The 24822-nt window shown below is 39.2% G+C and overlaps 1 protein-coding gene across 1 annotated transcript; it reads right to left on the bottom strand.

Moving 5' to 3' along the window:
• Window positions 1-920: 920 nt before the first annotated feature.
• LOC121959711 lies at window positions 921-20216 on the bottom strand. Its single transcript, XM_042509172.1, has 11 exons — window positions 17694-20216; window positions 9538-9737; window positions 7481-7603; window positions 6776-6905; window positions 5683-5864; window positions 5425-5544; window positions 4988-5092; window positions 4569-4714; window positions 3684-3741; window positions 3358-3600; window positions 921-1856 (listed from the first exon to the last, which is right to left on the bottom strand). The coding sequence occupies exons 1-11, from the start codon at window positions 20137-20139 to the stop codon at window positions 1737-1739; spliced, it is 3873 nt and encodes a 1290-aa protein (XP_042365106.1). The 5' UTR covers window positions 20140-20216; the 3' UTR covers window positions 921-1736.
• Window positions 20217-24822: the final 4606 nt, after the last annotated feature.

Genomic DNA, 24822 nt, shown 5'->3' with positions numbered 1-24822 from the left:
TTCTATGATTGCAGCTATACTGTCATGTGGTTAAAAAGACCACAGCAACAGATCAGCTACACAAGAACATTATGTGTGTAATAGTGTAATACATGCAGACATAAAATGCGCTGAAAATTAGAGCGTCCACGTAATAAATGGGTTTGAAATGCATCCATTTGTTGCCCTTGCTTTCATTACTGAAGTGCATCAGCAAACAAAATACAAAGTTCAGTCTGACACTTTGTACCCTGTGAGGAAACAGAAATGTTCTTCTAGTGTGGAAATCTTAACTGTCACTTCCTGTGCTGATGAGTCACACTGAGCGGTGGTTTAAAGAACTGTGGGGGAAAATATATATATATTTTTTAAAGTGTCAGGAGGATAAACTATTCATTTTTAGTGTTTTTAACATCAAGCAATGATGAGGGTCACTGTTTTGCTCCTATAAAAAAGTCATTCAGTATAGATCATCAAGTTTAACCCTTTGAAACCTGCTTGATTCCTTTCAAGAACACAAAAGAGGTATTTTTTTTCAAGAAGTGACTCAAAACATAATCAAGAAAAATGTTAAAATTACAAGAAAATTACCTGGAAATTTCCAAAACAAAAAAGGACAAAAACAAACGAGAAACTTTTTTTTTTCTATAACATAATTGAAAATACATAACTAACACTCAAGTACATCAAAATTGTATTGATACAGCATTTCAGTAAATGCACTTAAATTCCACTACCGTTCAACAGTCATCAAATCTCTTTTTTGGCCGACTAATATCAGCTGCTCAAACATACAGAGCGATGGAAAGTTCACCAGGCTGACTTTTCAAATCCATATCTGATGGCAGAGGTGAAATTGAGTAACGCTCTCACTGACACAAGAAGAGCTCCACAAACTGCAGGTACAGAGTTACAAGCCAAAGAATAAAGGAAAACAGCAGTTTTCATGTGTAAAATCTTTATTATGTGCACAGAACTGTTTGTCAGGGGTTCAGTGAAACACAAGCTGGGTGAGTGGTCCCTTCCCAACACCAAATATGCACTGGAGAGGGCGACTTTAGTTTGACCCTTAACAGTGACAAGAGGCACCACTACATTTGCACAACATTTACACCAGAGAGATGCAATCCCCCCTCCCCTCCCCCCTCCCCAATAAAACCCAAACCTAAATTTCAAGCCCAGAAGAACAGGAATAAAACGTTTCAGAAGGAATTCTTCCACATTCATAAATCTGATGGCTATCAATGAGCAAACTGGTTGGAGGAGAAAAATTCAACAACTATTGTTTAAAAAAATCCAGCTTGACTAAATCAATCTAGCAGGTTGTGACTGGAATGTACAACAGGAGAGAAAATAAAAGTAAAAGCTGTGCACGAAGCCGCACGTTTCATATTTGGCAACACAAAAAATAACAATGGAAATACTGATGCTACATACAGTTTTTGAGTAGTAAGTACAAACTTCACATAAGAATGTTTTACCACAGTTTGAAAAAACAAAAAAATTAAGACTTTTTCCTTCAACAAAAATGTCTTTTCTTCAATTGTGTACATGAGCTGCGAGAGTTTTCCTTTTCTCTGTGTGTGTTGGGGCGAAAGTGTGAAACTGGAGACTTGATGAGGAAAAAAATAAAGTTCATCTTGGAATGTGGGGCTTGGTCTCATCATGGAGACGACGCCAAGCTCAATGAAGCCGAATCTGAGAATTTGGCTGTGGCTGACCCCCGTTCATTCGATTCCTCTCCAAAATACGCCATCTTACATGGCAACCTTGGCAACCTGCTCTTCCAGTCTGGCGATTCGACGGTCTTGGAGGATGACACGGTCCCTGAGTGACTTGAACTCTCGGAGTACCTCTTCCAGTTTATCCTCCATTTTCTGGGCAAAAACAGAGAGGAAGTTAGCTCCGCCGAGCCCTTTACACCTCTCATCTGACTCTACCAAAGATTTCCAGAACTAAGAAGATTTTTTGAGACATTTTCTGTATTTGATCAACTTCAAAAACCATTTGTGTTTAATCTTGTCAGAATGAGCAGGGATTTTAGAGACAGTGAAGCCATCCAGCAGTTTTCCTTTGCTGTTCCACCGAATCATGACCCAAATACCAGAGTATGTGCTGATTCACAACTTTGGTAAAATGTTCCAACCATAATAATCACTGTGAATGAGAGAGTCTAAATGTCAGCAAGAAGTGCTGTCTGCGAGTTTTAAGTGCAACTGAGCTTTGACTGGAGCTAAAACATCAGGCCCAACTCTATAAAAACCCAAACTTTCTGTTCAAGCTCGACTTGAACCTGAACCACGGCAGCAGTTTTTGGACACAATTTGGCAAAAACTAAACCGTTCATGAATTCAGGATGTTGGAATATATAATTCTGTTCGGAGCACCGCACTGTCAGAGCAGCAGTGGTCTTTAAATAAAGTTGCTCTAAATGCTACAAGTTTTGTTGGAGTTTCTGTGTCTTTGATTCATCTCCCTTCTCCACACACCTTAAAAGTAGTTGATGTTACTTCAAAATCTCACCCTGATTCTACAGAGTGGGGGCAGTGAAAGTAAAATGTATCCACTGGTTATTTCATATGGAAATAGAAGATCCCAAACGAGAAATGACAGCCCGGCCCAAACTCGATGGGTCAGGTCGGATCAAGCCCAACAAGGTTTAGGCAGAGAATCAAAGCCTTCAGTGCTTCATCTTAGAGGGAGCTGTAATAATACTCCGTTTCAATGTGAAAACAGGCAACTTTTCAACTTTTCCAAGTGGTGTTATTGATGGTTGCAAAGACAACTAGATGGCTGTCCCTTTTCCTCAGAGCTGAGCAACTACCAGTTACTTCAGTTGTTCCACAGTCCACCATTCCTGCAACTGGGAATAGTTCCTGCAGACAACTTGCATTGATACTTTCTGGTAAGTTGGGAGAGCTACTGATTGCCACAGCGAAAGCAAAATCTCTACGCTCTTCCTGTTTTGTTTGCATAATGATTGACCCACTTCACTGCAAATGCTCTGATGAAAGCTTTGTGCCGAAATGCGATGTCAGCCAAAACTAGACTTGAAGACTTGACATGTGGTACCTTTTTAAATTTTTGGGATTGACTTACTGTGCTGTAAATCAAGCCTTCATTTTTCTCGGGAGATTGTACCCGTTGGCAGACAGAATCGCATCGTGAACTGCGAGGTTTATGGGGAACCAAACACTGATGGTGTCATTTTAAAGCCATTACAGTGTGCAATCAACATTTACTTAAAAATGACAAGTTAAAGCAAAAAATGTGTCTATTTCCTCTTTAAAGACCTAGCTATGGAAACAAATTCTGAGCAAAAGTAAGATCTGCAGTTAAAGGAAAAATAAGTAGGAAATGCAACATGTTGAGACTCACTACTGAGGGCTGTGGAGAAGCGTGCTTCTGGACAGTCGGGATGTTTTCTGCTTTAGTGGGCGGCTTGGTCTCCAGAACATTCGTCTTGACCACTTTCAGATCCCGGTTCTTCGTAGAGACGTAGCCATCTTTGAGCGAGATCAGGATGGGGCCTCCGTTCTTCCCGGCAAACCACTCCTCCGCCTCCAGGGCGGGGTCAGGGCCGGCCGTGTCGGGATACAGGTCGTCCTGAAACAGATCCGACTGGTGGAGAGGACACAGGACATGCCATAAGGAAAGGTTACAAAAATAAGAGCACATTTACGAGTTAATGTAAACAGACTTACCTTACGCGGGACTGTCATGATGATTGGTTCACATTTCCGCTCATGTAATTTGTAAAACCTACAGAAAAAATTAAGATAATATGATTAACATGACACATAGCGGAAAAGTAAAGTGCAACAGAGAAAACACACAACAGTAAGAGTAATTTTATTATTTTCAACTTTGTAAGGCTCATAAGTTTCCTTAGAAAAATTTTGATAATGTATCTGTTTATATTAAATATTTTCAAAAATCTTATTTTAAAAAAATCTATACAAAAATGTATAATAAACTGTGGTGATGCCCAGAGCTGAAATGATTAGTTAACTAATTAATTCAATCAATTGTCTTAACTAATTAATAAGACAATCGACAGCATATTAAACAATGATGAAAATAGATCCGCAAAAAATTATCCCCTATTCCTCTGGTTCCAGCCACAGAAATCTGAATATTTGCAGGTTTTCAAAATCTCCTCTGGTATCTTTGGGTTTTGAGGTACTGGTTGGACAAAACAAAACATTTAGATATATTACTTTGGCTTATGATTTTTTTTCTTTTACACACAATTGTGTCTTTCATGAAATGTATTTATTGCATTTTGTATGACTTTAAATACCAATAAAACGACCTTGAGCGAAAAGAAAGTTTTCTGAAGTTTTGAAGACCAAACAGTGAACTGAAAAAAGGTAGATTACTGTAAAAAGAAAATAATCCTTAGTTGTAGTGGTAGTAATGTCTTCCTTGACATAAAAGCTAGGTATGATTTGGTTTAAACTCAACTCAAAAATCTGGGTGTTTTTTCAAAATCTGTAATATTCAAAATATAACAAGAGCTGTCTGAGTTAGCTTCACAAACAAACTCGTCAAATGTAAAAAAAACAAACAATAAACTGCTGGGATACCTCGCGATTTCACATTTGTTGACATCCAGGCCTCTTTTGGGCATGTACCCCATCCCTCTCTGGGGCTCCTTGGTGGAAAACGTGTTGAGGTAGTGAACAAACGGCGCCTCATCAGTGATCTCAAAGTACCGAATGCTGCTGTCACCCTGAAGACACACAGTCACAGCTCAAAACACAGCTGTGTACATATATTTCTTACACATTTCTCTTATTTCTTATATTTATATGTATATATTGTGTTATACTGTAGCACAAAGTACATTTTTGGGCAATTTTCTCAATTCTATTTTCTTATACTAAGTATAAGCACAGAAATATGTTAAGAGCAAATGTGCCATGTCCCAGTTTCCCCTCAGGGATCAAGAAAGTATGTCTGATATCTGAAAGTCGGTTTGGGAATCACATTGTTAGATCCTCACCTTTCCACACAGGTAGACTACGTTGGTGTCAGGGTCATAGAAGGGCAGCAGGACTCCATTACTGGAGTCCATCTCTTGGACACATATTGGCTCATCCATGTTGTCCTGGAAACACAAAATTCAGTATTTGAAGCTTAATAATAAATTCTGGACGACCCTTGAATTGCACAGCACCTACAGGCAATAATGAAAAAAAGCAAATCATACTCTGCTGATACAAGAAAAAAAAAGACTCCTATTAATTCGATCTGGAACCTTTGAATTTAACGCCCCCAACTGGAGATGAGGTGTAATGAAAATTTAAATTTAATTGGAAATAAAAACATAATTTTACATTCAGGCAGCACAGAAAAAAACAACAGAAACCACTAACAAAAATTTTGACTTTTATTGCATGAACAAGACGGCAGAGTATTTGTGATGTATGAGTGACGTACAGTTTTCCACAGGGCCAGCTGGCGTTCGCTCATGCGGCTGAATCCAGTGGTGAAAATGTTTCCATTTGCTAAAAAGATGGCTCTCATTGGTCGAGCTCCCTCGTGAGCTTTGTCCTTCTCCTAAAAACAGAAACACACTTGTCAGATTGGTCGTGTTTGTAGCTGAATTGAGTCATCAGTTTGGTGGGTGATTCTCGGAAAGATTATTTCACGCGAGAAGCATCCAAGCCCCCAAATCCCTGATGCGTTTCCACTTACCACAACAATCTTTTTTTTACGGGGGTCGATGACGCGGACCTTCTTGTCCTTGCAGGCGGTGCAGAGCAGGCTGCCGTTGCGGCTCCAGCTGACACTAAAGATAACATCGGGGTGCATGTCGTCCAGGTTGATCATGGCCTCTCCCGTGCCCACATTCCAAATGATGATCTGGTTGTCGCACCCTAAAATGGACACATGCAGCACAGCCTGACTACACACACCTCTGTGTCCAAGGTTATTTTAAGCACTTTGCATCACACAAAGCAACATGACAGAAGGCAGTGTGAGATGGTTGGTCAGATATAGAGTTCAGCTTTACGCAGTGGACAAATGGTGAGGGTTGGGTACCAATCACATTTAAACTGGTCCTAGTACTTCTACTGGGATGGACACCTGGAATTTTGTATCATTACTTTTTTCGGGGTTCCCACATATTTTCATGGACAAAACTTTCTATGACTTTGCAAGTGTTATTTAAACATTAAAGTTTCAAACTCGATTCAAACATAATTTCAGCTAGCCGGCATACAAAATGACAAAATATACGTGATGTCACACACTGAAGAATATTAGAGCTGCATTACATCGACAGATACAAAAACATTATTTTCCATTATGTCACATTACATGGACGATTATCAATGGAAGAATACTAAAACATATTATAAAAATTCCATGACTATTCAGAACTTTTAATGATTTTTATTAATTCCATGACTTTTATAGGCATGAAAAATGTTATTGTGAAATTCCATGACTTTTCCAGGTTTTCCATGACCATGTGAACCCTGTTTTCAGTACTTCACTCTTTCTGTAAAAACAAAAATGTAATGATTTTTGAACAAGCTGTAGGGGTGATGTAGTTTCACTCTCTCTGTACTCAGAGATTCTTCTCCTCTGCTCTTTATTATCACATGTAGCACTAGAAAAGTACTAAAAGTACAGAGTGGTATACAGGTAGTAGTCCATTCTGATAGATATTTGTACCTGACAAGGTGACCTACTCTACATCTATACAGGTAGTAGACTACAAATGGCAGACAAAATATCGTTCAGTTTGAGGGCACAGGGTGAGGCCTCATTTAGAGGTTACCTGCACTGAGAAGAACATTGCGAGCGGTGGGATGCCAAGACACGATGCCGACCCTCTTAGAGTGGCCCTCTAACACAACCACAGGCTCCGAAAGAGGAGTCTCCAGCCCGTTCTCAGGGATCTGCCACACCTGAGTGAGAAAAATAAACCAGTTACATATGCTCGTACAGCTACATACTTTTGTACACTTAAATAATTTTGCAGTGCTGATGTTTGCAGAGTAGAGTGCAGACATTGGGCTAAGGCTCTGTGTCAGTGCTGATACAAATGCACAGGAAGACAAATGAGGACAGGAAGACAAGATTGTATTATAATCTGTGGCAGACACTGGAAAACAACACGCAAAGAAAGCTAAGAAAGTCATCTTTACTTGTGCTTATTCAAAACCACTGCAACCTATAGTCTAAAGAAGTACTGAAAGTAAATTGAATTCAACAAATGAACATCACAAGCTTTAAAAAGGTATATAACAAACCTTTGAAAATCATACAGTTAAAAGGCAAATGAATAAGAACAAGGCCATCATTTGCAGCAGGATCATTTTTTATCACTGGCTACACATTCTAGCTGTAGATCAGACGTTGAGGGTAAAGTGAAATTGGTTACATAAGTACTTATAATTGCTTGCCTGTTAAGGCACAGACATAATAAACCAGGAAAAACTCAAAGCTCATGTGATCCCTCAGAAATCAACCGGGTCCTTACCATGACTGTACAGTCCTCCGAACCGCTAGCGATGACAAGGTCATTATGAGGACACCAGTCGATGTCCAACACCGGGCCCGTGTGTCCACATACTGTAGGGTAGACCTTGTCTATGCGGCCACACTGTGAGACAAAAGACAACGTTGTTACAAAGACTGCGACATGCAGAAGAGCAATAACGTCCTGCGAGCTGATATCAGACAGAGAGATATGAAAATGAGTAACAAGGCTGATTTAACTATCCTGTAGAAGTTAATCAGACAAAGCAATTACTCATTTCTGACCGTCACACTCAAACTTTATTACACATCTGTCCTCATGCTTGGCTAAAAACACTTAAAGCATAATAATAAGAATTTGAAAAATTACACTCAGAAGTCAACTGAAATGAGCAATTTTGAACCTAATATTTGGAGCAGACAGAATGACCTTTTTATTATTTATCTACACTTTTACAGGTAGTAGTCTATTCTGATACTTATTTGTACCTGACAGAATGACCTCCTCCACATTTATGCAGGTAATAGTCCACTTTAATAGATTTCTGTACCTCACAGAAAGACCTACTACACATTTGTACAGGTAGTGGTCTGTTCTGATAGATATTTGTACCGGAAATAATGACCTATTTCATATTTAACTACATTCATACAGGTAGTAGCCTATTCAGACAGATATCTGTACCTGACAGAATGACCTCCTTATACAGGTAGTAGTCCACATTGTTATACGTTTGTACCAGTTTGATCCCGTTTTATGTTTGATCCTCTGGGCCAGTTGTGACCACAAAGAATATTTAATTGAATTTAAAGGACAAGGTTTACACATTTTACTCTTATGACGTCATCCACTGTCATCATAGCTGGATCTTTTTACCTGAGTATGCTGAAGTTACCGCAGCTTCTCCAGAGGCAGGATATTTTACAGTCAATATAAATTGATTACCTCAGTGGCTTAAAACAATGGCACAGCATCCATCCCCTCTGTTAGTATCATGTGTTCAATGAGCCAGCTGTAACGGGACACACATCGGATGCCTTTACTACTGAGCAGATTTAACCATTGATTATCTACGGTTTTTACTAGAGATATGAACCTCTGGGTCGCAGTAGAAGCATGCTGAAGGTCTGCTGACCACAGACAGGCCTGAAGGATTGATTGGATATATGCTCTCAGTCCTTTACTACGAGACAGAGTACTGTTACAGAAGAACCCTTGTTTCTCTGGATAGACTTTGCTCACTCTGAGTCTTTTTTTGGTCTTCAGTTGCGTCATGCAGCTTTTTATTCCTTCTCAGCAGCTAAAGCCCCTGTGCGCAGGATTTGAAAATGTCACACTAGAACAAAAAACCTGAAAACACCAGAGCCCCTACCATCTAGAATCAATATATTTTTTAACACTTCATGCAATAATGCAATAATGGATGTACTGTAGGTCCGTCACCCATTGGTTTGTGGACTCAAGTTTTTAGGCTTCCAGTTTATAAATGTCACCATCTTAGATTTCTGGAGGCAGAGAAGACCATATTGCATGAAAGGGGTGGAGCTAACCCTGAAAGGAGCCACTAGCTTGGTGAAAATAGTGCATTATAGTCTATAATTAAAGTCCCTACGCAATGACAAATACTTTTTTCCAGTTTTAATCCAGCATGCTTTAGTTTTTAGTTTTAGTTTGCCATTATCTTGTGTTATATGCCAAATATATGTTTCCATCCTGCACTCAAGGGAAATGAGACTTTCGGTGACTAACCAGTCACACCGGCCATATAAAACCGCACTTCACGTTTGTGGGTTGTAAAAGCTGAAAGAGAGATATGGAGAGAGACGGGAAGAGATGTGTGTTTGGATATCAGTGCGCAAAAACTGTTTTCATTTCTAAAGACAACGTGAAGGTCAATATCATTCCTCTCTCCCTTGCGATCTAATGGCGAGGAGGGTGTATGTAGAGACACTCTACCTTCTGTTTTATGGGGTTTTAACTTTGATGATGCTAACGCTTATTTTCTCATTTTCACAACCCTTGATGGAAATGAGAAAGTGTGGCAGAACGTCACTCACTTTTTGTAGAGGAAGTACAAGAAAGGCTCCTCCCCCACTGGCGTCTATGATGATGGCAACAAATTTGGGGTTGACGGCACAGAAGGAGCTGTCCCATGTGACCCTGGACACACGGATGTCATCGTAGCACTGGTCGTTCCTCACGGCCTGACCAAACACATGACGGAACTTGCTCTGTCGCACAACTCGCCGCAACATATCTGCAGATATAAGAAATAAGAGTACATACAGTGAGAGTGTTTTCTTCAGAAAAGTGCCCAACCAAAGTCATTCCAATACGAAATAAAATGTGCAGAAAGTGGCCATTTTCCCAGAGAAACTGATGTTATGAATCCGAAAATGAGCGTCCTTCTGTCAACACTGAGCATGCCGAGGAAACCTCGGGGTTAGTTTGGTTTACTGCCAGCGCAGCCTGTCTGATCTAAGATTATGCTTTTTAACTGTGACTGAGTTTGTTCCTGCGTGTGCAAAGGAAATAAATCAGCATTACCTACAGGCAAACATTTGAGGTAAACATATTCTTCCTACAGCTGTGTTTAGCTCCTTATCTTAGAGTCATTTTCCAGACTTCTGTGAGACTGAGAGAAAAAGTTCATATGTTCTGCAAAAATTGTTGACTAGGGAGGTGGGGCGGCAAGTGACTATTATTTTCACTGTTGACTAATCTGTCAATTATTTTCTTAGGTAATCAATCAATTGTTTGGTCTATACATTGGCAGAAAATGATAAAAAATGTAGATCAGTGCCATGTCCCATTTGGTCCACAACCCCAAAATTTTCAGTTTACTGTTACAGAGGAGTCAAAAAGACAGAAAATACTCACATTTTAGAAGCTGGAATCAGATTTTAATTTCATAAAAAAAATACTCAAACCAATTAATTGTTTATCAAATTAGTTTGTGAATATTTTTAGTAGTTGACAAACAATCAAATGAATCACTGCAGCTCCACCAGCAGACAACCGTAAAGCAATGACAATCACAATTCTACCAAATATCGAATTATTTAAAAAAATATTAATACTAAAGTACAGCACAGGTCTGTCATTCACAAAAGCAGTATCAAAAAAGCAAAAAACCCCAATCAAGTAAAATACTGGAGACATTGTTATTATATCCAATAGGTAAGAACACATAAGAGCAGGGTTGTAGAAATCGTGTAAAAGATAAAAGCTCATATGTATGTAGATATTTTTAAATGCCATCACACAAACTGTAGGGTAATTAAGTTCAAATGGTCAGCTGACTTTAATATTTCACAGTTCATTATTGTGTTTGGACTGGGAAGCACTTATGCTCAATTTACTGTGACTAGACAAGAGCACAAATTTAAAGTTTTAGTGCTCATGAATATTTAAGCTACTTCATGACGCCTCAGAAAGTTAAATTAGCTCCACTTCTGCAATGTACTGCAGATCACGAATCTGCAGCCCAGCAGTTTCTGCTGCGGAGCAAAAATCACAATCGGGGGACTTTTCTTGGGATTTAAAAAAGCAAGCCACTTCCTTTCTTACCTTTCTGCAGGAAATGAATTAAGAATTAAAAATACTTCATCTTGTTTAACTAACAGAAAATACAACAAAGTGTAAGTAGTGAGAAGACAGAATTGCAATCACTGATATGGTTGCAGCAGAAAGGAATACATTCATAAAAAATGCCAACAGAGATGTTTTTTTTAACCACATGATCTCCTGCGAGCACGCCACAGATGGCCTGTTGCTGCTCCATGATTCTGGAAATGGTTTGAATTGTTGATCTGTATTTAATAATCACATTGCGCTCAGTACACCCTCAAGCATGTTTACTGCTTCCTGTTTCTTTTTGTAACTCTCATTTCTGCTTCGAGGTTGAAGAGAAGTCATTTATCGAGAGCAGATGATCATTTTCGCAGCAAATTCCAATGTTGGCATTTTGACAACTTTGGAAACCGTTAGATCCGATCTGCAGCCAAAACATGAAAGCCAAACACGATGGGAAATCTCCTTAAACTCAATTCGCCTTAGCATTGTATATTGTAATTCCAAAAAAAAAACTGTCTTTGACACCAGAGGAAGATTTTTCATCATTTTAGTGACATGCTTTGCTGTGTAATTATGTGGAAAATATAGTGTCTCCGGGCGGTAATTAAGCTGCCAGTCTGAAGCGACATACTGAGCTGTTATACAGGCTGCAGGGTTTTTCTCCTGTTATTCACAGGTCTGTCATCACACCAAACCACCTGCTTCGTTACACTGAGACGCAGATTTTGAAAACGGAAAAGCTGAATCACAGCCTTTTTGATCTGATCAACAAACATGGATTTTTACAAAATGTTCCTCAGCAACACTGGAGCAAATTTTACAGTTTTGCATCAACATCAAATATTATCTCTGATTTAAAGCTTTAATTTAAAAATAACTTTGTTGCTCAGATTTTAGAAGATTATTTTGGTGACACCTAAGAACCCATGTTTTTAGAATTTAATGTCCTTTTTTAAAAGCATTTTTCAAATAAATGCTTAATTTTTCTATATTCTTAATAGAAGTGTGGGGAAAAAAATGATATATACAAAATAGTATTGCGTTATTATTTGTGGCAATATTGCATCGATACACAGACGCCAAGTATTGTTTTTTGAAATTCATATAAATAATTAATATTACAAATTCATATTAAACTCTTGTTAGCCTACTAGAATATTAAACGCATTTGCTTTTTTCAATCAAGTTGAGTATGATTGGTGTAGACAATGAAGTCATGAGTATTTAGACAACTTCATGTCTGATACAAGAGAACTGCAAAAATGGCCACAAACCACATAATCTAAATCAGCATTACAGTCAGAACTGTCTGTACAGTTCATGTGAGGACATCACATGACATCTTCACATGTGGACATCTCTTTGCATAAACAGAAAGACACTTTCTTAAAATCTTAGTTTATTCTATGACAGTACTATCTTTCTACAACACACTGCATTAACACAGCACATCAGTACTGTACATGTAGCCACAAAAAAGCCCTTTCATCTGTAACTATTAACACGTGAGATAGAAAATTAACAGCTTCAAGTTGTATTACTCGACATAAACTTTATTATGAATCACATCCTTACCCTGGATATAGTTGGTTCATAGCACAATGCCCCACAAAGCTGTGAACAGTGATGATGTTGCTGCAGGGCTGCATGATACCTGGACAGCACACAGTTTACGGCTGATCAGAACAATGTGTTCCCTCAGCCGGTATTAGCGCTCCATTCAGGAGCAGCTATACCCTCACTCCAAAAATGTATCTGACAACATGAGCTGCTTCAGCCTCTGCAGGCTTCAGATGATGCCATACATCACAACACGCTGCTCTACACCTCATCACCACCCAGCTCCAGGGTTCCCACAGTGTCATGGACAAAATTTCAGAAATGTTTACATGACTTTTTAAGGACCTAAAGGGATTTTTTTTTCTTCCCCAACATTTTTCTCAAACATATGAGATTCAAACTCTATTTACACTTAATTTCAGCATCCAATATGACTGTCCTTATGCATCCCAAATGGACCGTCAGAAATTTGGGACTACAATAATAATGTCTGTTTTTACAGTTTCTGTCTGTGAAAATTTTTTGTCATATTGGTGATTTTCAAAGAAAACATGCCTTTCAAATTTTCAAGAAAAGAAACCGCCCCAAAGTTTTCTATCAAAATCACCTTAAAAAAAAAAAGTTGCTAAAAGTGTGTAAAAAAGTCAAATTTTTTTAAAGAAAAGTATTTTCTTAAAAATCTTCAAAAATGTTTAATTTTTTATTTGAAGAAAACTGCCAAAAATTAAAAGAAAAAAATGCCAAAAATGAAAAAGAGGAAAAAAGATGTTTAAAGAAAACATGCCTTCCAATCAGCAGTAAAATAAATACCAGATGTGGTATGCACCTTCCATACAGTCAAAAGTGTTAAAAAAAATATTAGACATGCCCTGTGGGCAGACATGAAGGGAGAGACAGAGAAAAAATGAACAAACATACATAATGAACAAATAAATGTCAAATGTTGAGGCATATTAGAGCTCCATTAGTAGTCAGCTATAGAAAAATCATCATTATGTTACATTAATGGCATTTAATTATTTCACTCAACAGATTTCCATAATTTTTCCACACTATTCAATGATTTTTTAGTAGTTCCATGACTTTTCCAGGCCTGGAAAACGTGACTGTGAAATTCAGTGACTTTTCCAGGTTTTCCATGACGGTGGGAACTGTGCAGCTTACAGTACAGCAGGACATTACTGAGCATCACGATGGCAGACTGCCTTGATTCAGCACATACAGACTGATGCTAAATATTTGAGGGAGAATTTCTGATAAAAAGGCAGCAGCCCTGCAGGAGTCTGGCCTCTGTTATTACTATTAGTGCGACTAAATAGGTAGACACAACCACAGATGCAATCACCATCACTGCAACTCTGCCTAGCTTATTATAATTTTGCATTTCTAAGGTTTATACTAAGTATTTCCAAAATCCCTCAATAGGATGGAAACAGCTGCACTGTGCTAACGTTAAACAATGGTTGCTAGCTAAGGTTAGCCGTTACCACAAAGCTCGGTGTGTGCCCCCCTCCTCATTAAATTAAGCCGCTATAAACCAAAAATATAAATACGAAATGAGGCTCTATGATTTTAAATTAACGCTATAGCGATAGTAGTCTTAAAACAAGTCATTAACGATGTGGGAAAGCTTCAGATAGAGATAACTTAAGCTAGCAAAGCTTGCTAACATTAACGTCCCCGAAACAAGGGGGTGGATGGAGGATGCAGATTTGTATTTTGGTGGGTACGCTCCAGATGTGATTATCACTTGATAACGAAACAAAGCGTGCCGCATAATAAGGCGTTTAGATTGGTGAAAATGATAAATAAATAAATAAATAAGTTAAATAAGTAAAGTGAAGTTAAACGTTAAAGGTAGCGAGGATATTCGTGGACCGTGTTCCGCCGCACTGCCCCAGCGGCTAGGCAGCTGTGCCGGGGCTGGTCCCGGCTCAACAGCCGATACAGAACCGTTGCACCCCATACAAGGCGGAGGCAACCGAAGAGGAGTGTTTCTTTTAATATATCAAACAAGTATCAACTTGACTACTATTATATGTACACGAAAAGCTGCCAACCTAGAGTAAAATGTGTATTTTTTGTCTACTGCTCCGCCATCCAGACAGTGTGTTTTGCATCCGAGCCGCTCATCAGTTAGCTAGCATTAGCCGCCTAGCCTAGCCGCTAACTGTTAGCTGCGGTGGACCGCCGCCAGCTGACGCAAGTGCAGATATTTCCACCCAAGGTTTTTGGCTGCTCCCATTCTCAAACCCATCCAGCGAGAGCTAAATAGATGCTGCACAGCCCCGACCGAAAGATCACATGCAAAATGCACCATGCAAAGACACTTTTGGGGTTTTCTTACCTCCTAAATCTATGCAAGATTTTCGTCAGCACGGGGGTAATCAATCACAACACATGAATCTGGTAGTTTAGGCGCGCCCTTATCCTGCAGGACGTTGCTCTAGTATCCCTTGTCTCCACAAAAAAAGCTCAGCCGTTTTGCACTTATTCCCCCTCCTGTCTGCAAATATGTGGCCCGGAAACAGTGTTTTAAATCTAAAGGTAATTCTGGATGCCAGTTGACAAACAGAGCATCCCCTGGTCGCTTCTCACCTGCGGAAGACTAGCAATCGTCTACTCTCATCGTTATTAAATTCAATAGGATACGTTGTCGACCGGCTACTGCACATGCGCAAACGAAAGTCAGATTTCATTTCCCAAGGCTGTGAATGGGGATGGGGCTGCAGGAAAACTGGGTTTGGCGTTGCATCCTCCTCGTGTCTTTTTTAAGTAGACGCACTGAATGGATTCAATTTTTTGTTCAGCTGTACAAAAAATGTGTATTTTCATTGCCAGCAACATCTTTTGTATCATGGTCCCTCCCCTCCCCCTCTGTCCCATCCCATCCTACCCCACCCCAGCCTGCACTGTCCAAACACAATGAGAAACCCCCATAGTCTGTGATGCACCCACACACCACAAGCAGTCAGAAGAATCCGCTATTAATCATCTCTTTTCTCCACATTTTACTGCAATTGTGTCTCACAGAATATATTTGCACTTGTTAGGGTTGATTAAATGCAGCTTTTTCAAGAATTTTATACCGTTTATGTACTGCACTGTAATGCTATGATGGTCTTGCCCATTAATAGGCTACTAAAAACATGTGGCCTGCGGGCCAAATCTGGCTGCCAACAGGGTACACCTGGAGGCCCATAACCATTTTCTTTCTTTTCATAAGCTTACACAGATGAGAAGTGAAGAGACAACTCAGAGGATCATTTGATACAGCTAAAAGTCCCGAATAAGGCTTGTAAGTAATTGTTTTTTTTTTTTTTTGTGAAACTATTGGAAAGCCACTTATGTGAGTACACACTGTACATTGAAGACCACTTGAGAATGACTTTTACACGGTTTCGGTTATGTTCTCACAGACTGCGAGTGGAAATGGGGAGGTGGAACCATACACTACCAGAAAAATGTGTGTTGCTTTAAGACTGGTTTACAAAATGAAAAACACTTGAGTGCCCTTACACAGAATATCTATGAGAAATGTGACTCCTCTTACACTATTGGAGCACCAGCAAGTCTCTACTGAATGATGGGACTGTGTTATTAGTTGCAATACTTTTTCATGTTTTTGCTAAGGGATGAGTTGTTTTTTTGTTGTTTTTTTTTAATATTGTTTGGATGCAAATATTTTGTTTGTTTGTGCCAATAAAATAATGCTATAAAAGATTTTCTGGGCACATTTTTTAAATATTATAATATCATAATTATTATCATGAATGCATAGATGGAAGATGTAGAAAGACAAATAATTTATTTGCTTCTTTCTTTACTTGCTTATTTCTAAAAGATCAAGGAATTTGGAGCCTGTCCCAGTGTGCATTAGCAGCAGAGAAACACCATGGACAGTTTCCAAGACTGCCACAGGGATTATTAAAGTTGATAAACACATTAATACTCTCATTTACACCCAGGGATAAATTTGCAGTTCACCCTTGGCTACTTGTGTTTGGGATGTGGGGGGAATCTGAGGTCAACACTGGGAGAATATCCAAACTGCTCACACCCAGATTCAAAACCCTGCATCATCATCGACTGACTGACTAAATGACAGAGAGCTAAAATGTGGATTTGTTTCTTTTTGTTCTCAATAAATCAATGAATCAATAAATATAAATCAATAAATCAATGTAAATGCTACTGAATCACAGTTCAGGGCATGTGAAAGATGTGTGGGAAAGCCTTTATTCTTTTTATTGAATTACTCTCCCAATCAGACAAGAAAAACAAGATTCTTGATTAAATCAGGCTTCAGAGTTTAAATGTTGTATATTAAATAACAAGAATTAGGTCCTGTTGTTACATAGCTGGCAAAGCATTAATACATCAACTGCTTTGAATTAAATGGTAAAATCAAAACTAATGAGCTAACAGAGGTAAAAAAAAAACCCAAAAACGTTATTAATTTTAAATTTTCATAAATTAAAAAAATATTATAAATATATAAACAATCCCTTACTCTATTTGGAAATTTTGCAAATTCCCCACTTTATATTTTTACAATTCCTGCACAAAACTGTACAGCTCATTTTAAAACAACTACATTTGTTATGCTATAGTAATTTTTAAATAGTGCTTTTTTAAGTTTTATATTTAAGTTCTTGAGTGCTGCAGCACTTTGCCTTTAGCATTCCTCTTAATATGTTTATTATATGTTTAATGCATGCACCAACGATGAAAGAAAAATGCTTATAAGTTAGAACCTACTTGCCAATAAATCCTTTTCTGATTCAGAAACACTGATTTGTGCACAACTTTTTATGTTCAAAATGTCAACATTTCCCAATAAAATTCATTTTAATGTGACCATTAACTTTTGGAGTCTATCAATTTAGTTTTTAATAAGTTTCATACACAAACAGAGAAGTTGTATCATGAACATGTTTTAAATTTAAATGAAGTATCCTCTCATCCTTATATATCACACTTGATTTTTTGCGTGTATGAATGCTTTGATAAAACACTGGGTCATTCAAAAAGTACAGAACTGTTATCTCCTACATCAACAGTTCAAAGGCCTTACCTTTCTTTGGAGGCGGTTGAACTTCTGGTGCCCTCTCTTTGGATTTCTTTGGGACATCAAAGGTGTCCTTAATCTGGGAAACTTTCACACTTGGACCCTCCTCTGTCACCCGAACCTGAGCTTTGGGCCCCTCAGGTTTGGCCCGACCCGGGTGTCTTTGCATTTGATTTGTTTCTTTGATAATTTCTGCCACGGGCTTGTATAAACCCACCTCACTGCTACGTCCTGAATCGCTGCTGTGGTTGTCTCTACGATTGACATAATTATCGCGGCTGATTCTTGCAGATAGGGACTCTGGGTAAATTTCTCTTTTCCCTGAACTTGCAGGTTTTAGTCTTTCATTGTCTGCCGCGTTCTCAGGTATGTGAAGTGTCTCTGTGGACGCGATGCGATTTTGGGGCTTTTTTGCAACAGGAGGAGGTGAATTTTTAAATCTGGATCTTCTCTCCAGGAATACTCTTCTGTGCAACATGTCCAGGTTTTGCGGCTCTTCGTCTGGAGACAGCTGTGCCATACGCACACAGTAGTCAAAGTCGATCATGTCTCCGTACTGGTCATCCATGTGTCCGAGCGAAAGATTCTCCCAAGGGCTGAGGTCCGCTGACAGCCGTCGTACGCTGGTTGGCACACTGTAAGTGCCCCTTTCATCCCACAGCAAGCACATGTCCTGATTAGTCAGAGTGTTGTATGGAAGAGCTTTGCTAAAATCAAAAGTGTGTCTCCTCTTGACCCTCTCCTCAGAACGCAGATGATCTTTGCCTCTTCTTTGCATGTCAGTCGACTTTAATTGTGCAGTTTTCAGCTTTATAAAAGGGTTTTTAGGTTTTTTGGGGACAGGTGGAGGTGGACCTTTAACTCTGGGTTTTTCTTTTGGCAAAGATTCATCTTTAGAAACACACGAGGCATCTGGCGCCGTCTGTGAGTTTACCACACTTGTACCGAGTTGTGTCGGCTTTGTTGTGTCTCTGTCGGGCATCAGATGAGTTACAGGTGGAGGAGTGATGACAGCAGAGAAGCAAACAAGCTGGGTCTCCCGATTTAAGCTTGCGACCTGTATCTTTCCATCACAGCCTTCATTCCCTGGCAGAGGAAGATGATTGCACTGTTCCACTGAAATTAAGGGAATGTCCTCTTGTGGGTCGGCCTTTGAGGGGTGAGAGTCGGCCACTTTGCAGAGCACGTCGCTGTGCTCTTTCTTTGTACACAAACCGCCTGCTTTAGCCCTCTTAGAGACAACGCCAGCAAACTTGCTCAAACGGGAGTCATCCACTTCTGCTCTTTTTTGTGCAATGAATCCTGAATCGTGGCTTTCCTCATATTGATGAACTGATTCACTTAAAGAAGGATCTACCTTTTCCAAGCATGATTCCCATTTCATCTCTCTTCCCCTTCCTGGCTCCTCCTGTGTGATCAACTCTCCGGCTTCATCAAGCATGTCAGCGCTCAATCTTTTTAACAGGCCACCGTTAATGTTGGTAGAAACTTGCCCTGTGCTGTGGTCAGTCATGTTTGGCTCCCCCTCTGCTCTTCCTTTCCCAGTTGTCCCAGCTTGGGCAGCTCCAACATGAGCGACTCCTTTTAGCCGACACCTGCTGCCTGTCACTTCAGCCAAATGTGGACCCATTTCCCTCTCAAAACAGACTGCTGGTAAGCCCTCAACATGTGCTTCCACACTGTCAGTCGTGTCTGCAAGTGTGTCTGATTTTCTTCTGCTTTTGCTCTCATTGCCCTTTTCTTGAGGGGCGTTCCTGGAAGGCTGTCCAGCAGAAGCGTCTTTCTCCACTCTTGTAATAGGTGATTGAGGATTCTCTGTTTTTATACTTTTGTCAAAAGTGATGTTACGTTCCCCGTCAGATGACGTCCAGGTTTCATCCCTCTCAAGCACCACAAAGTCCTCCTCATTCGTGGGATCCGATGAGCTCACTGGATTTCCAGTTTGAGCGTCAGGACCTAACTTGAGTTCTGATTTCTTCTCATTTCCCTGCTCCTCCATAGCTGTAGTCCCAGTAAAGGCCACAGCCTTATTCTCAGAGTGTCGCCTTTTGTTTGAAGTTTGTCTCGTCTCCTTAGGGCTCAGGACAGTTTTTGACTCCTCTGCAGTTCGACTGGCACTCCGGCTCTCCCTGTCTCCACCCACACACCCTGCCCTGGTGTTCGGATTGTGCCCCCGCTGACCTAGAGGCCTGATTGGCTGCCCAGTTTGGGGGTCTGTACGTGCAGAAGTGACTGTGAGCTCCCCTGCGTGCCCAGTGGCCTGACTGCTGACACCGATCCCACTAATCCAACCAATACCCTGAGGGGTCACAAAACTGCCATCGTCCTGATCGCTGCTCTCATTTTGTTCTCCAGTCTCTGATTGTTGCGTGTCGCCAGTTTGCCCCGACCAATCTGAATTATCAAAGGACTCCTCATCCTTTTCCGACAGCCTCTCCAGCTTCTGGCCCATGGTTGCTGTCCTGTCTTAGCATTAGGAGAGAAAAGAGTCAAATGTCAAGATACAGCAGCAAATTTATATGGCTTGCCTCCCCATCCCAAAGAAATGAAATCACACAACAGGGATTGCTGTCTATTTTTAACCATCTTGAACCTTTCTCTATTTTAGTATGTTCTTCTATACCAATCACACTTGCCCTCCCAAGGCCTCTCCATCTATCTGTGGTGGAATGCGGTGGTGGCTATAATTAAAGCTGGTCCGACTGCTGCCAGTGAGTCAGGAGGCCAAAAAGGAAACAAGACAAGTGAGATAAGAGGTCAGCTGTCATGTGCCAAGGTCAAATAAAACGCTCAGAGAAATTGTGATCATGAATCAAGCCTAGAAATCATTTAAAATAATTTTAATTCTTTCTGAAACTAAATGCATCCTTCTTGAATTATGTCAAAGCCTTGTTTGTACATGATTTGTGAGTCTAATAACTAATGTAACCGTAAACATGTCTCTTCAGAGCCAGCTCAATGTGAGACATCATGCCCTCTCAATTACTGGTTCAGAGACAAGGCGTGCTTGTGTAATTCCCCTCAAACTATCTAAATGTTTACGGCTGTTTTGGTTACGGGGACTATAGAAAGGTCAAATACGTGATTCAAGTCACAAGTGCTTTGACTCCTGAACCGAATTGTCTGTGCAGGACTTGATGAGGACAGAGTTTAACCACCGACATGATGGATGGTGGCAGAGAGATTATTGCAGAGGCAAAACAGCTCAACAGACTTTAACGTGGCATGTGAATTCAGAGTATTTTTAGCATACAAACAACTGAATGTGTACAAGTATTGTTGCATCAGGTAGGTCTTTTCACGCCTATCTATTTAACCAACTTGCGTGTCCACATAATGTAAATGAAACAAGTCCACTTGAAGCTTGAATCCTGTTTATAGATAAATTAATGAAAAGATTGTGAAATAGCCCAATTACTTTGAACAAATCAAAATTTGAATTTTATCATTAAATCCACATTGTGCTATAACATCTGAAAACCACATGTTGAGAGTATATAAAAGGACTAGTTTGCAAACAAGCAGAAAAGTTTGTGGTGGTTGAACTATATGAGGTAATAGATAAACAGTTAACAGATACCTTGCTAAGATAGACATCTACAAGTAATGGATAAATAATCTAAATAGCTGTGATAGAAGTGATTGATAAATGGTTGAAATAGCTAAAAGTAATAACTAAACAGTAAAAAGTTTGACACCCAAAACCACCCATTCAAATAGTTAGCTAAAATTTGCTAAATTGTTGGCATAGTTGACAGTAGGTCTAATGGATATTATACTTAAAATAAATGGCTAAATAGTTTAAAAAGCCAAAATTGATAAACAGTGCAAAAAAAAAAAGAAATAAAATAAAGAGTTAAAGTAAGGGATTACCAGTTGAAATAGTAATCTGAAAGTAACAGATTAACAAAATATTAACAGTTGAAATAGTGAGTTAAAACTAGTAAATAACATGAAATAGAGAGTTAAAAGTAATGGATTACCAGTTGAAATAGCAAGTTAAAAGTAATGGATTACTGGTTGAAATAGTAATCTGAAAGCAATTCATTAACAGTTAAAATAGAGAGCTAAAAGTAATGGATTAACACTCGGTGCGTCATGGCACATACTCTGTCCTTCACCTGCTTCCTTTGGTTTTTTTAGAGCTTTCATGTTCAACCAGCTGACATTGTTCCTGGGTTTCTGGTATGATGTGGCTCACAACAACCACAACAGATGCATGCGCTTGCAGCTTTAGTGTATCTGATGTGTTATTTCGGGATGGATGTGTTATAATGGCAGCAGTGGGAGGCATCTGTGACACTGGTTTGTGAAACTCCCTCCCTCACACAGTATCTCTCTCTCCATCTCTTATTCTTGTGTCTCTAATGTTACCAGGCAGACACTTTATTATAGACTTGTGACTTTGAGTACACAAACTTATTAGCATGGTCTCAGGATAGGTTTTATTTTTCCCAACGGAAAACGTAGCCTTTCTTTTACAACATAAGTTGTCACATGTAATGAACATAAATTCAAATAGGCAGTATGACGGGATGATATTCAGACACATTATCTAGTTTGACAGTAAAATTTCAAAAGCATTCTGTAAGGCAGGAGTTGGGGTCATAAAACAATAAATGAGCTGCTATTTTAAGGTGGCACGGTGGATTCATGCAAGGTACAAGCTCATAATAAGATATTTTTAGGTCTAAATAACATAGTTCAGTATATAAGTGTACAGTATCACCACAAGTAATACGAGCATGCCATTTTGGACAGGACAGTATTTAACATGACATTACTGACGATTCTTTTTGTTAATTTCATTCAGACAACTTACCTGTCTGCAGTTTTTAAAAGCTATCTAAAAAACTGAATAGTTAAATTGACATTAAATCATCACAGATAATAGGTAGATACTTACCGAGGCTGATGTGCTGCTCGCCTGTCGTCCTGTAGGACTTCGGCGTTTCTGGGAGATCGTTTTGTTCAGCCGTCACTTGCCCCATGATCTCAGACCGACTTCATTTGACTAACTCAATAAACTCTCTGCCCTGTCCATAAAGAGAAAGTGAAGGCCAGAGGCAGAGAGAAATTCAAATGATCAAACATGTACAGTACATTGCAACTTCTGCAAAATGACAGGAGGCCAGGGGCCAGTTAACAAACAAACATTGATAAGCATCAGTTATGTTAATTAGCCCAGACCTCTGTCAGAGGGTCGGGGGGGGGGGGTCCTCTCCTGGCACCACTTTTATTTCTGTATTTTTTTAATTAAAAAAAAAACCCTCTATTTTGAAGCTTTTTGTGCACTTTGGTACCTTTTTTACCTTTTGGTACCTTTGTGGGGTTTTATACCTGAAATTGATAAGAAAGCTTAGTTTGAGAGATAGGGGTCAGCAAAGGGCCGAGGCCAAAATCAAATCAGCGGCCACTACAGCAAGGACACAACCTCTGACCATGGTGCTTTTAAAGACTTTTTCAGGATTACTTTTGTCTTAAATTTGGTTAAATCAGTATAAAGTAAAAATACTAGATTTACAGATTTGTAACATAAAAAATGTGGATGATGCGCAAAAGAGCTTGACTTATTCTCACAAAGAGTAATCAAAAGATAGATAGATTAGATTCAATAAAATGGTTGTGGCAATTAAAACCTAACCAACAAAGGTAAACACTATTTAATTACTTCTGGGGACTAATATTTAGAAAATTTAATATAAGACATTTTAAGTATTTTTAAAGACCCACAGACACCCTGGAATAAATTATTTTTTAAATTGTGAATTGCAGAATGAGTAAACGGATTATGCAGGAGGAAATAGTTTATTTCCATGATAAACAGTAGACTGGACATCATTTTAACAAAATGTAAAAAAAAAAAAAGTGCATTACACATGAACATTGGCAATGTACAGTACAGTACACAAAAGTTAACAAAAAAAAAAATATTAACGTAACAAAATCTTACTCCCAGGTAGGTTTTTAATGTTCTACATTTTCCACTCGTCTCAACCTCACATGCTTTGGGGCAGACTTGTGCTCTATAAATACACTCTATAAATGCCTGGATCCCCCTTTTTAAATTACAATATGTCTTAGTATCCTTCCACACAAAAGTCCTCAACGTCTGGCTCTTAAGTAGGATTGTCAGTTTGATGCCTGCTGCCTGGGAATAATGCAATATATATAAAAAAATAAAATCAATTGTTGCCATTTTTAATCAAGCCTGAAGACATTTGCCTAAATAAGAGATGGCCCAAAGTTGTTTTTTTTTTTGCTGTGGTACAAACACGAGAACTTAATTATGAGTACTTCTCAATATACAGTAGCATTATCAGTGCTTTTCTTAATATTGACCACATCTGCAAGCTAATGTACCCAATGGCAAATTGTAGAGAAAAATATATACAGACTGGTAATTTCCAAAGACTTAAATCCATCCTATGTGATGTTTTTCATGTAAATGATAGTTCTCATTCCAGCAAGGTTCTTCAGCCAGCTATTGAACCAATACAGTGTACCACAAGTTTCAACAATATCAAACAAATACAATATCATTATAGGCTATTAATAAATGGAAGTCCATCAAGTATGTGTGTTTTGTTTTGGGGGGTGGAGGAGGCTGCTGTGCATGAGCTTATGTGTGTTTGCATACATTGTTATTTTGTGCCGAGTTATACATTTGCAAGGAGCATGGTTACTATCGGGAGTGAGGGAAGTTAATGTACAAAAAGCCAGACCATCAACACACTCACAGAAAATTTTGCAATGCCTGTGATGCTGTATGATAGAGCTAAGGCCAAGGTTAAGGCACTTAAATACAAACACAAATTCAAAACATGGAGCAAACAACTGAACGTAGTGCTGTGGTCTGGGAACGCAAACAGAGGGATTCAGTGCTTAAAACATCACATGAATGCTGAGCACGCTGATCAGACCCACCTGTCAACACACTGAGAACAACTGGCTTAAATTAGAATCGTATTAATAGTAATAAAGTTCATTTGCCTTCTCACTGGGATGACTGGATTGATACAACTCACGTCTCTAGGTTGCCACTTTGTAGCATTTATCAGTCCCTCCAGGATTTTGCAATGTTGCCACAATATCAATTCAGCAAATCCCTGTGAATCCTGCACAACCTTGCAAT

This window comes from Plectropomus leopardus, chromosome 20, assembly GCF_008729295.1.
Source record: "Plectropomus leopardus isolate mb chromosome 20, YSFRI_Pleo_2.0, whole genome shotgun sequence".
Lineage (NCBI taxonomy): Eukaryota > Metazoa > Chordata > Actinopteri > Perciformes > Serranidae > Plectropomus > Plectropomus leopardus.
This window is presented reverse-complemented; position numbering and strand designations above follow the sequence as displayed.